Here is a 15,019-nt window from a genome sequence, read left to right as displayed (position 1 = left end):
ATCACTAAGCTGCGTTATTCTACGGGTGTCATCATTGTACACAATAAATAATAAATATTATAATATACCTACTCGCAACTATTCCAGTCGAAAATGATACATTTATATTGCGAACGATGAAAATAATATACACGCAATCACATCACGATTCTTATTTATTGAAACAAAGTATGACTTTTAGGTAAGATTTTTGGAAGTTTGGACATTTCTTGTAATCCGCTTTTAATAACCATTAATATCAGTCAATTTTTAGTATAAACGTGTTACGCATAACTTAACTTGTTTCTATAGGAAACAAATGTTCAAACTCATACGCAGTTAAATGTTATTTTGACAAAAATAAACCTTAACTCCGTTTGACACGCTCCAAAATAAATAGATGAATACCTAATTGACATTATAATTAAATGTAATTTTAACTATAATATCGTGAAAATTATGCCCTACTTGAATTCTGAATCAACTCCAATCAGTTGGACGCTGATTAATTTTTTTAAATACCGGTGACTACTGTGTTTTTCCTGCATAGTTTTTATAAATTATTGTTTTAAATATGTGTTAGGTATTTTGTTATTTGCCATTTATGCATACAATATAGAGAGAACGATAATAGTTCACTTTATAAAATATTTACATGTCATTTCTATACAGAAATTGCGAGCTATCTTCAACCGTCGAGAAACTCGAACTTTTAAATTCTCCCAACACGTTACACTTTAAAAGACTACAGAACAATCGTATATTAATTAGAAAAAGAGTCATCACAACGGGGACACACGAGTGTATGTACGGGCACAAGTATGAGAGCTGAGAAATCGTGTACACTGCAGTCCACGGACAAACTCACAAACTTATAATACGACGAACACCTCGGTTTGCGGTTATTTTCCCACGACCGAAAAGAAACCCAAGCGGACACCGAAATTATAGTTTCAGTATTATAATGAGATAATGAGCACGCATTATATATGCATGTACATTGTACACCATATACGCCTGCGATTCGGATTCGGTCGGCAGGCGATGACATGATTATTTCATGTACAAATACAGGAGGGATTTAATTTTTTTCCAACGCCAGAAAAAATATTGAAAATACCGCGCCTACGATCGTTACGGGTTACAGTTTATACGTAGTACCTACTTTTACAAACAATAACGACGGTATTGCATCCAATAATATATATTATATTGTTCCCGGTATAATGTGTACCTTTACAATGACATAGTAAGTCTGGATATCGATTTATTATTTAAAAGCATTTAAATGTTTTATGTAGGAAGATAAACTGTACAGGTATACTGCAGTGTACCCATTATTATAGGCATCGTTAGTCGGGTTACCCATATCGATGAAATTTTAACGCCTCCGCCGCCGCTCGAATCGTATATAACTTTAGGTAAATGTTACTACCTGTGTTTAATAATAAACTGTATTGGTTCGCAACGATGATTATCGATAGATTAAATAAAACATGTCTGTGTTCCCGAATCGTTGTCGTTGCGAGTAAAATAGCATACACACGTTTTAAAATACAAACGTAAAAATACATACTGCAGAATTCGTTGGAAGTCATATAGTCGGTGTATAGGTACGGCGGCGGCGGCGGCACCAGCATCAGTAGTAGGGTTTTCTGATCTCCTCGCAAACAAGGTAAAATGACTAAGGTTAAACGCGTTTAAAAATCGCGATTAAAGTATTACCTCCGCCGTTACACGATGACGAATTTATGTCGAACACCGCGGACATAATAACACAGTGCGGGTTCGAGAAAACCGAATCGTATATTGTTCTCCCGATGAGAAACAAAAACCACCGTGTGCGCGTTATAATATACATAATATTATATACACGCAACACTCGTGTTTCGAACGGTGCGTATATTGTGCCGTCGTGAAATCGAGAGGGTTTACCTACTACGCACCGCCAGTTGTGGTTATTATTTCTTCGCGCAGCCGTTTCTCTTCGAGCACATCTTACGTATATAGATATGACTTTCGGTTTCTCTGACCGTAAAAAGAAAAGAAAATCCAAACCAAAGTAAAAAAAAAAATACACCTATATAATAATAATGACAACACGGTAGCAACAATGCCAACAATATAATTTAATTTTCGACCTCGACTACCACAGCCACCACCCCCTCTCCGGCTCACACCTCTCCAGGTCCCGCTTCCCCTAGGTCACACGTCATTGTTGTACGAACCTACGTGTATAATATTATTACGCGACGCGTAGTAGTACTGCACACAAACTACGCATTATTAAATTACACGGCAATTTTATTGAGTAGGGAAATGTAAATGTTTTAAAGGCTTCGCATCGATTTACCGTTTATTTTCATTTCGTTCTGTTATTATTGTTGCTAAGCTACAATAATCGTTCCCACTCGCCGCCTGAGCTCGACGGAACAGTTTACGAAAAAGAAAAAAATGTATACACTCGTTAAAGAACATGAGAAACCTACTACTCCACTCCCCGCAAAAAAAAAATGTAAAATAAAAATAAAGCAGGTAAACCGGACGATTTTGAAAATTTACGGCCTGGATGCTCAAAGAGCTGCCGTATAATAAACAGGGACGGATATATATATATGTGTACGTAAGCAGGCACGTGGAAAAAGGCGAAAACTTTTCTGCCTAAATCTAGTGCAAATACGGGCGTGGAAGAAACACCTTTTCCTCTCTTTTTCCTACACCGGGTCTACCGCCTATATTCGCCGCTCCTGAAAACGCGCACAGATATATAGTTGAGAATCCATATAGGTATAAACCTCGCACAAAACACAATTACCGCGGGGTCTTTCGAATTTCGGGTCTCAAACTCGACGGATCGGAGAATTGCGTAAAGCTGTCACGATCGGCACACCCACCCAGATTTCGTCACTCGAACTTTGAAGAACATCACAGCTGCAGCAGTACCTACATGGCTACATATAATAATGTATACGGTATCGCGTATTTGCGCTACAAAACTATTACGGGCGACACCGTGAAAAACAGACATTTCGATTCTCGTCACGCGTATACCTATATATGTATAGCAGACAGTATGTCATATACGACGTGCGATGTGATGGGCGAAATTCAAAACGAACGGTTAATTTTTCCGAAATCAGAGGAGGCCGCGGTATCGCTCACGGCCCGATATTATACTTATTTCGGCGGTAGTATGGATATGTACGAAAAAAATTTAAAAGATTATTATTTATGCATTACAAATAAAATGCATACAGCCGAAACGTGCAGGGTTCGATAAAACCGATACAGGTCCGACTGAAAGGAGCGCAGGATATGGGGAGAGAAGAAAAACCAGTGGCGAGACGCAAAAAAATACTAAAAGAGCGAGTTATACGCAATACATTTTATATATATGTAATTGTGAGCGATGAATTGCAGGGTTCGTATTACCACCACAGACCATTGTGCGTTCATAATGTTCATATAGGTATAATGTATAAATAAATACGCGACCGATCGCTGCGGTTAGGAACGGTTTTAGGAACGCGCGTGCTGCTGCTGTGTTGGGGACGGAATCGAAAAAAAAGAACCGTATAAATATACGCACCGGAAGTGGGCAGTTTAATGATTCGGCGCACGGTTTACAATCCGGAAACCGGCGAGGAGATTTTTATTTTATACGGGTACTACATACATACATTATTATAGGTTATTCGTTATATTGAGCAGTATTGCAGATTGAAGCATTTGGAACAGCGTGTACGGCGGAGTGGGCAACTACAAAGCTTCACACACAGCACCGTGATATTTCACTTCGTCTGCAGCTGTATCGTCCGTAATTCTTATGTATCATACCTATTGAAAATGGTTGACAATTGAAGAACTGCACTATTTCGGAGTTTTGTTTACTTACAAGTATATTGTCTATAGGCTTTTAAAGTTTATTGCTTCCGATCTATATTTGCAATGTTTAAAAGACACAGAACTATTAATATCCTTATTCCATTTGGTACTCAACATGAGGTTATGCGTAAGTTATAATATTAAAAAGGATATGCGTTGCGGGACAAAGGAAGTGAAACACATTGTGTGCATAACACATTGTTATAAATAGTGATAAGCGGAAGCACTTTACCTACATAGTATATATAATGGTAATACTTGCGTCGTTGTAATAATTTTTGTTTTTTTCTTATTTAATTTACCTACCTACTTAAAACTGCAGGTTTTTGACGTTAAGGGCGCGTGTTGGAATACAAAATAGAAGACGAAACCGCCGAGACAATGATAAATACATAATTCAACTTACTGTATATGATCATGTTTACGTGCTTCTATCGGTAGCGACTAAACCGAAAAAACAACCCTCAAAAGGAATTGTGTGCTTAATATGAGCGCGTAAGCTTTTGAACGTCATGTATATACTTATGCTGTTACCTATACACATAAAAAACATAAATAATGGACTGCAGCGATCTTGCGTGTACCCATCACGTGGGCCTACAATGTACATATATATATTACACGATTACACACGTCATAATATATATATATGCAAACTTATATATAAAAATAATATACGCGCGGTATAAACCACAACATCATCATATGCACAGCGGCGTTATGATAATACCACGTCATACACTCTCTCTCTCTCTGGTAACAATATTTCAATACAAAATAATATATCATTTTGACGACCACCGCCAAGGTGCGAACATGAGATATAACCACGAATTCTGCTGCATCTATATATGTACGATTTTATTTACGTTGTATCTCCAGTTTTACACGAGGCGCCTATATAATACGGGGTTTATATAGCGATATAAGATATAATTTTCGAAAAAGGTAAGTGACACTTAAAAATGACAAGTGAAGTGTCGATTCTAAAATAGGTCTCGCTTGAGGTGTGTGGAGCCAGAAGACCGAAATCGGCCGACTTTCAGCGAAACACTAGTATTATACGAGAGTTACGGCTACCGCGGGGCTCGTAATCTTTCGATGACATGCAATCTTCATCTGAAAGATTCTTTTTAGGGAGAACGACGATGGTGGTGTTGGAGTAGTGCGATGATCCGAGTTGGTAGTCGAAGGGCATTGAAGTAAAGGAAAACTTCAAATACATATTAGACGAGGAGGCGAGGACATTGTTTCCTCTTCACGCCAGAGCTTATTAACTGTACGAGTATAGTCGTAGGTATACTTGCACGACGTGTTTACATGGTATAATATGTAATAACGGTTGGAATTAATTTTTTTATCATTTTTCGTTTGCGCGTGGTCAAATAAAATTCGGTCGACAACTTCATGAAAAATTCTAAACACCATATTGCAGTAGCAAATGCTAAGGGACAATGCCACGCGTATGTTTTTTGCTGTTGCAGCGGAGTCGACAAAAAGAGACTACACAAATGGAATTTATGAACAATAATAATGAATATCATATGTAGCAGGCTCCTGTAAAGTTGAACTAATCGACCGTTCGCTCAAGCCAATCGAGAGTTTGTAATTGTATATAATACACAAGACAAAAGCTCTTATCCACTCCACTCTAATTCAAACTTTGTAATTCGATTTTAAAACTCCCGCGAAGCAGTGCATACACACAGACACACACCCACACATACATGTATTGTGTACAACAGTGTACACAACAACAGCAATATATAAATACGATTATATAACGATATGAACCTCTGCATAGACATATATATATGTACAAGATGACGACGATAACAAATTGCGCTCGACGGGGTTAACTCGATCATCGGTCGAAATAATCGAATCTGCTGCACACAGAGGACAGAAAGACGATTTATTTTTATTATAAATAAATATATATATTATGTATACTTTGCTAAAGTCAACAAAGTAATATGTTTACGCAATTCAAAAAACCAATATATATATATATCATAATATCATATTATATTATGTATAGAGAGAGCAACTGATTTTCAAAACCACAATTTCGTATTTCCGCGCCTACATATTTTTACGATTTGCTGGCTTAGCTCTTCAAAGTTTACGAGAAAATGTACACGACTGTAATATAAAATAAATAATTCCCTGAACTTCAGAAATACACAAAGCCATATATCATATAATAACACGGGAAAAATAGGTTAGCCAAAAAACAGAACTGCTTTCTCCAAAAGTAAAAATGTAAATGACACGACTGATGCAGTATATAATATATAACTAATAAATATTATTGTCAATTTTGCTAATTTTGAAAATACACAACGATAATATAATACAACAACACGGACGAAAAGGGGTCACCAAAAGATAACTTTTCCCAAACGGCACTCACGCCCAGTTCTTTCGAAAATTATAAGCTGCACGCTAGCTGCAGCTGCAGTCACAAAACACGTACACTTTCTATTAACTATGCAGAGTTTTCCTCTACAATTTATGTACGTACTGCCATATTGTTATTTTCTTTTTTACCTCTGTACATCGAGTAAAAATAGTGAAAAGAGTTTTACCAACTTAAATAAGAAAACAACACTAAGCGAACCAAACAAATCGTATTACAAATATTTAGAAATACATGTACGTTTCGTGTAGTTTACATTATATGTCGGTAAATAGGGTGGCTAGGAATTTTCTTACAAGAGAAAACTGAGCGGGCGATAAAGATAAAGTAGACGATATAATATATATAGTTAGATAACTGTAGATAATGAATTGTTTGATATATTCTTATGTTACCATCAATTATTATCATCAAAAAATGTATTGTTATAAAAGCGACGCCAGACACGTAAAGTTTTTTTTATATAAGTGTCCGAGATTATAAAATACATGATTGAGAATATTATTAAACGCCGATTATGCGCGTTCAAACGACATAGTATAATTATGATTTTCTTAAATTATACGAAAATCAGCTGATAATATATATGTTGTACGTAGGACTCGTAGGGCAACCGCAGAACGCTTTCTTCAGGTATACATTTATATTATTTATAATATATAATATGTACCAACCGTGCATGCACCCTACGTGAGTTTTTCGTGCGTACGGTAATCCCCACTTTCGGAGACGTCGACGACGCCAAGCCGATAAAATAGGGGAGGAAGTGGCCGCTTCGGCTACACACATATATGGTACGCAGCACGCGATTCGACGTATATATGTATAAGCGCGTAGACTGTTGGCGCCTAGATTCTCCGATACGATATATACAAAATAGTTGTTGCGACGATAACGTATAATAATATATTTATATCCCCTTAATTTCCATCACGCAAACCAGCGCACGTTTTGAAGGGAGAGAGAGAACCGACCAAAAAAAAAACCCGTATACAGAATTTCCATTAAAAATTATTATTAGTATTATTATATTAAACACGGGAGTTCCGACGCGGGGCGAAAATCATATTCAGACTGTTTAAACCTTTAAACTGCACGAGCCGTCCGTTGCTTTGTTGTCGCGCCAAAACGGGGGGGTATCCGGGCGCCCCGCGGTTTTATATTGACTTAGCGCGTCGCGTATATTACTACATTACAATAATATATATAAATAATATTATTGTACGACCGGCCGTTTCCCGTGCTGGAACGGTCGTAAATCGACGAGTAGAACTGTACTAAGAGGATTTTGACTGGCGCCGTTTTTATAATGCGGTAACTTTATATACAGCCAGGTACCTATAGGTCAGTAGGTACTCAGTGGTGTATACTAAGGGTTGTTTCAGCCAACCCTCCATAGTTTAGCTTCTTAATATGCTTCTAAACAATGTTATTTCACCTTGGAAGTGAAATTTTAATTGAATATTACTATTATTTATTATCATACCCTAAGTTAATAGAGACAATATATTTATTTAGTATGATTTTATGTATCTACATTCTAAACAATTTGTTTTTACTAATTTATATTACATCATAATAAACTAAATACAATAACGGTGGTTGTATGTGTGTGTTCGCCATTGCGAAGGCTAAGGTAGCTGATATATATCTTAAATATGATATTTTCGAGTAAATTCGATTTCATTCTTTAAATTTGTTTTAAATTCAATTTCGACCCCACGTAAGTGAACGTGGTAAATTTCACATTAACTCGATTATTATTTTTCACTTCTGGGTAATATAATAATATTAGGTACCTCATTGTATACCAAAAAAATATTAAATATAAAAACACAAGGCTTACTCTAACCGAGTTTTCAACCCTAATTAACCCGTCACGACGGCCCAACTTACACGCGTTCATGAGCATCCGCCTGCCCGCTATAGTTATTATCTATACACGCATTTCTAAGCCTCGTCCGCAGCGACCCATTTATGCAGCATATTTTGATAAAGTTCCAAACGCCATTTAATATGCATGTATATAATATGTGTACCTACTCTACGAGTAAAACTGATTCACGACGACACAAACTCATTTTCGCGCGATTATAATTATACGCACATCTGCGAGATCTATATAGGCCACGTTAAATAAATATATGATATTCATGAAATCGTAAACAACCGAAATTCGTACAACGTATAAGCGTTAATGCACATAATCGTGATACATCATGTGCAATAAATTGTGTTTTATCGTTTCAGCTGACGTCATGTACAGTGCAAATGATTTTTCCTATACTGCAAGCACCCATACGATGAACTCTAGTTTCGAACAGCATATGTATCCAAAAAATTTCTAAACTGTAATTTCATAGAAATATTTTTTTATGTTTGAAAATTTCAGACACATCGCAACTGACTTTTGATTTTTAAACGAAACTAACGGATTTGATAATAGACAGCACGTAGGTATACACTGTAGGTATAGGTGTACGCGACTAGGCGAGAATAAAAAAGCCTAGCTATACCGCAAACTTCCGGTATGTCGCATATACAATATACATGCAGTCCTCTACAAGCACCTTATATATATTGTACTATTTTTTTTTCGAACAAACGTAATCCGATCACGTAGCGCGTATATACATTAACATTATACATATTTATCTATACCCACAGGAAAGTCTTGTCGCCGTCTCCCGGTTTGAAATTCTGCCCGCGTATTGTCCAAAACATTTATTTATTTATTTTTTACTTTTCTCGATGCCTTGTGTACACATTTTAGTGTCTGGTTAATAATTATGGAGAGGGATCAATGATCAAAATCTTTATATTAGCATTTTATTGTATTGTGAGAAAATAATATAGTATTTCAATTTAATTATTATTAGAATTTAGAATATAAATAATTTACACATACCTATATTGATTTCGTAAGGTAATCTAGTATACACTACATTCATATATAGTATGTCTTATGATGAGTCCCATGCCACTCTAAGTATCTCGAGGTGAATTAATACATTTAAATACGATTTTTTTTAACAGAAACATATAAGGAAATGTCTATCTAAAATAATTTTAATTTAAAAAATATTTAATAAATATCTGAAAAAACGTTTCATATATTATAGTTATTATTTATTTTAAAAAAAATTTAGTAAGATTATGTAATGTGTTGAATACTTTAAACTGTAAAAAATACATTAATTGACCAAAAAATGAGTGTCTTTTACCTCTTAAATGGATTATACTTAACATATTATAAAAGTTGCCATCGATAATGACAAGCATTATGTTAAACGGGTACGGTTTGAAAAGAATATTTTAGGTACGCCCGAAAACAGCATGAATGAGTATATAGTTTAATGTTTGTGGTTAAAAAAAATTAATAACTAATAAGGAATGCATATATATGCACAGAGCAGACGTATGAATGCAAATTCGAGACGTTGCAGACGGTTGTACACATGCCTGCACAACTCATCGACGCCAATTCTACAGTTGTTGTTGTTATTGTTTTTTTGGAGGGGTTAGCAGTTCAGTTCATTATATTATACATAGTTGGGATAAAAAAAAACACGTTTTTATTGTTATGTAAATTGTAGTTTTAGTGTTACTCGTAATTGGGACGGAACTCACGCTGTCTTGACGCTGGAGACTTATTTTCAAGAAAAAAACTGCTAAGCGACTAAGCAGACGCGTGTACTATACCGGTGCGGTGCGTATTTACTATGCACAGACCACGAATGTATAATAAAGATTCGTTTTATTCTCATATACATCACTAATAGTTGAAAATCCAGAGAAAAATCGTTCATCCTCATCTGTTTTTTTGCAATCAGCAGTATATTAAACTGCAATTAACATCCACCAACATATTGATTTATTATAATTATTATTATTATTATTATTATTATTATTATTATTATTATCAACCTTCGGCAGCATAGGCCATTGGGATTTACAAAAGTTATATATTTACATTAGGTACAAAAGTTCACACGAATATACTACTAAACTAATACATTGATTCGACTACCTATTGACTTTGATAAATCTTGAGAGTTGCTAAGTGATGCGGAGAGACATGCAATCTAAGATATTGGCTTTTTTTCTGTTTTGCGTTTTTTCTAATTGCACCGTGAATCAGTATAAAGTAATTATTTGCACATTTAATATAGATCAAGAAATAAGTTCTATATTATAATTTATAGGTAATACAAAGTGGTATCCTCGAACTATTCTCTTAACAATTTTACTCTCGAGAGCTGAACAAATATGCGGAACAGGGATTTAAAAATAATAAAACTAGCTATGGCGGTAGGTATACATAAATATACACAGTAGTAGGTACACATAGTATATATCAGGTAGTTCTACTCTTCCGGTGTTTACAAGTCGTTTATTTTACCTCTAGAGTCCAGCAGAAATATGATGTGCACGTGTACAAGCGTATAGAGTGTTTGTTTTTATTTACATATACAGAGCTACATAAAAGTGCACCTACATACATTTTCGGCGGATAAAAGAATAGTAATGTAATAGTCGACGACAACGGCTGCTGCAGGTTAACTGCATTTTTGGACGACGATAATGGAACACTATATCTGTATATATACAGCTGGATTTTCTTAAGTATAAAAACTAGAGATTATATGTGTATATATTTGTACAATTAAGTATGAAATACATATACCCTAAGTAAATGTTCAAGAATTTCTCGGCAATGATATTTTTTTGTCCACAGTATTTTTTCGTTTTTGTTTTAATTTGTTTAAAAGGTCCGGGCGATTAAATGGAATATAAAGAATAATATCTAAGGGTGTACCTAGACGGAAATTTATGGGGACACCGCGCATACGAGTTGTATAATATCCAAACGACTATGACAAAAAGATCCGAGGGGGTCATCCATTATATCCTACTTATATATTTAATAATATTCATTAGGAGTTGAACAATTTTGGGGGGCAGCCATTATATTATTTTTAAAACAATAATATTATAAGCGGCCCCGAAATCCATGGCGATGATATATAATGGTATACAAATACAGCATGATAATAAATCAGCGTTTTATGTTGCCACCAAAAAATATCAGACCCTCCTGCAGGTATATTATATAATATATTTAGTTAGCGCCGTGGGTCATTTTTCATTTTGGCGGGTGAAACCACAGTTGCGCGCGGTAACCTACTGTAGGTCTACAGAAAACCACAGTATACGAAGCTAAAACTCCCTATAAATGAGTTATAAAAAAAAATTTAAAACGCATAACACCAAATTTGTATTCGTTCTGATGAAGAATGACGTTGTTTTGAAACAAAATATTGCGTCGGCAAAAGTTTACAGTAGTAAATGTATAGAAGGGGGCAAGGATGTTTATTTCTTTTTCAAAGTTTAACACAAATATTATTATTTCAATGATTATTAGCAGAACGCGTAAAAAAATATAAGGTTTAAGCCGATTACTTCCGAGCTTACACAACAATTAATGAGGGCAAAATGAGTTAAGCATTTAATGCACGAGTGCTCAAACAATACCGCGGAGATTTGAATTATCTGAACGCAGCACAATATAATAATATTGTAACAGAGTGTGCAAATAAATAAGCTGAAAAGGAAAAGTTAGATACACCGCATAATAATAGTAATATAATAATAGGTATACCACAGCTACTGTGGGAATATGAGGATGCTGGAGTATAAGTTTATTACGAATAAAATATCGCAGAAAATCATAGTTTTCATTTTGCCAAAATGCAGACTATAGATAAGATCGAACCTACCCTATAATTATCGTCTATCCCCGGATAACGTCATTATTATTCCATAGTTAATGATATACTATATATTATTATGTGATGAAGTGTATCGCGCTCATCTACATATATATTTACGCTCCAATGAATGTACTTAAATATATATATAATATTTTCCCGCCTAAGAATAAGAACACGACTTGTCGACATCAAAATACGTACACCTTACGAACAATAAAACATAGGGTTACACGTGCGATTCGAAGGACGTCTATAAAAACAATTAGTTCTGGCAAGGCAAGTAACACAGCACGTATAATATATATATATATCGGAAAATCAATTAAGTTGGGGATTTGAAAAGCATTCAAACGTTTCACTCAGTTGATTATACACGTGTATTATAATACACGTCGATCACACGTATGCATATAGATAGTATAAATAACAACGAAAAAATATTATATTATATAAATTGATGGATATAAAACTAAAATACAAAATACGTATGAAAAGCGATGACCAAGAAAAAAAGCAAAAACATTGCTTTTTCATACTGCACAGATTTAAAACCATTTTCCTAAAATCACGCTGGGTGTAATGAACCTACTATTTACGTAGGTAGGTAACCTTACGGTTACAGGTAAGTGTCTATAAACATATTGTATTAGGTATAGCTGTAGATCGAATATTATAATTATAATTTTAATTGTTATTCGTAGATTATTCAATTATTAGTTAGGTACCAGATTTCCGTTTCTCAGCGATTACCAACGATTTAGACCTCTTCACCCGGAGCGACCGGCGTTTGAGTGATCTCAGAAACGACTCGTGCACTCTGAGCACCGTGCCCCGGCTCGAAGGCGGTCCCATTTCGGTCTTGGGTTCCGACGACGACGGTGTCGTGGTCACCCATTTCGTAGCGGCACTTAACATCGTCACAGCGACACGTGATGCGTGCCAAGCGCACGATTGCGATTTTAAACTGTACACAGAACAGAAGACCAGACTCGTGTAATAATTCGGCGATAAATGTGTAAGAAATAAATAAATAAAATATGTTTAAACTCTAACGTCACTAAGGTTCGGAAACTTTTTGGCGGCGACAACCACGAATACGTCGCAAACGACGACGACGACGACGACGACGACGACGACGACAACGAACAGTGAACAGCGAACAACGAACAGCGAACGTCTGTCGTGGCGACGCGAACACGACGGAGTGTGGCGGGAGCGAGTCAGACCGCTGTCATGTGGCCGCGAGTAGGGTCACGGATTCTCTTACGGTGCGCGCGCGTTTGTTTACCGGGCGGCGCGCGGCGGCGGCGATACCAGGCAACAGATGTTCCGATCGGAGTAGAGGCGCATGCGTGGCCGTCGCGTATATCGTTGCCGGTTTTCGAGAGAAAAACGGAAGGAAGAATGATGGACACGCGTGCGTGCGTGCGCAACACTTTTGCACAAAAGCCTCTTTATATTCTGTTTTAGACAAAATAAAAATATATTTTAATTTAATTGAGTAATGAACCCTGGGAAAAAGAAAAAAAAATCCCCCGACACTTTTGTCGTTAACGATATACGCGGGACCCAAACACCGAAACATACGGAGGAAAAAATGACGCGATTCTTTTCATTAAAAGGCACTAAATCAACCCCTATTTTTATCAAACCAAATGCGAAATCCCCTCTGAGCGGTCCAAAAACGAAATGAAAAAAATGTCGCGGAAGTCGGTCGCAACGTGTTTACCTACCTATACCTATATATACATGCATTTCGGAACTGGACTCGTGCATGGAATATAACAATATAATCTCACCGATTGTGTACATATTACATAATATATTATATATAGATGCCATGGATTTTTTGAGGGACTTGTTTTAAAAAAAAAATGCTCACAATTCGCACGCACTACTATCCAAAACACTCGCCGTATGACGTTTTTTACAACAACAAAACCCTAAGACAAGGAAACTAATATTTTCCACCGCCGCTGTGATTATTATTATTAAATCAGTCGTTTTTAGCAGCATATTGAACGCGTATTTATGTCGGTTATTTCTCTATTATTCATCGCATAATAAAATATATATACAGGCGTTGTGTGGGGACTGGGGACGTCTCTCTGTGCCACATGATTACCAGCCTATATTCGTACAATACAACACAATATTGAATATACCTAGATATAAGCGTTTACTTTCTAAACATTTGGACGAGAACCGTCGAATATATTATAATATTCACTAGAGTACCAGACATAATACACGTCACGATCGGCTTCAAACAAATTACAATAATAGCTAATAAGGATTAAAAGTTTGATTCGCACACTATATTATATGATATTGTTGTCATCGACAAACGAAAAAAATACCCTATGCGGAGTTAAATTTTAAAATTTTGAACAAAAATATAATAATAACAACCAATAAACTGATATGTCGTAAACTGCAGAACCGTGTGAGTATATAATATATTGATGGTAAAAGTAGGTGCCTCATAATATACAATATACCTGTATTTGCATTTACCTGTTTAGTTAGGTTATATGCATGGTCGAAATAAATTACGAGTTTATTATATTATTAATTCACTGTATTATTTTTTTTCTATGGTAAAATAGAAGTGATCAACCTGTAAAAATAATAATATGACGAAATAATGATCATGTACTATTGGTACAAATTCGGACACGACCTCAAGAATACATAAACATTTTTAAAACATAATTCCATTAATATATTTCATATACCTACAATCGTCTACGAAATACACGTACCTACTTATGTTATTGATTAACGATGTTGACGCATAGTGTACTCCTATAGGGGCATGTAGATTTACAACCATTCCGATACGAGGTGGAACACGATACTTATTTGATTTAACGAAATAACAATAAAAAAAAAAAAACATAACGAAACGGATACAACCTTGTTATATATCAACGGGAGATCGTGTGGATCAAGATAA

The 15,019-nt window shown here is 35.6% G+C and overlaps 1 protein-coding gene across 1 annotated transcript in view; it reads right to left on the bottom strand.

The window, feature by feature from the left end:
• The window catches only part of LOC111040053 (centaurin-gamma-1A), a 55,935-nt gene extending 42,659 nt beyond the window's left edge, over positions 1-13,276 (bottom strand). Inside the window, exon 1 of the mRNA XM_022323763.1 lies at positions 12,786-13,276. Within this exon, the coding sequence (XP_022179455.1) occupies positions 12,786-12,975 (190 nt within the window). The 5' untranslated portion in view covers positions 12,976-13,276. The remainder of the gene's footprint in view (positions 1-12,785) is intronic.
• Between the last annotated feature and the right edge of the window lie 1,743 nt (positions 13,277-15,019).

Source organism: Myzus persicae, unplaced genomic scaffold, assembly GCF_001856785.1.
Source record: "Myzus persicae strain clone G006 unplaced genomic scaffold, MPER_G0061.0, whole genome shotgun sequence".
Taxonomy (NCBI): domain Eukaryota; kingdom Metazoa; phylum Arthropoda; class Insecta; order Hemiptera; family Aphididae; genus Myzus; species Myzus persicae.
This window is presented reverse-complemented; position numbering and strand designations above follow the sequence as displayed.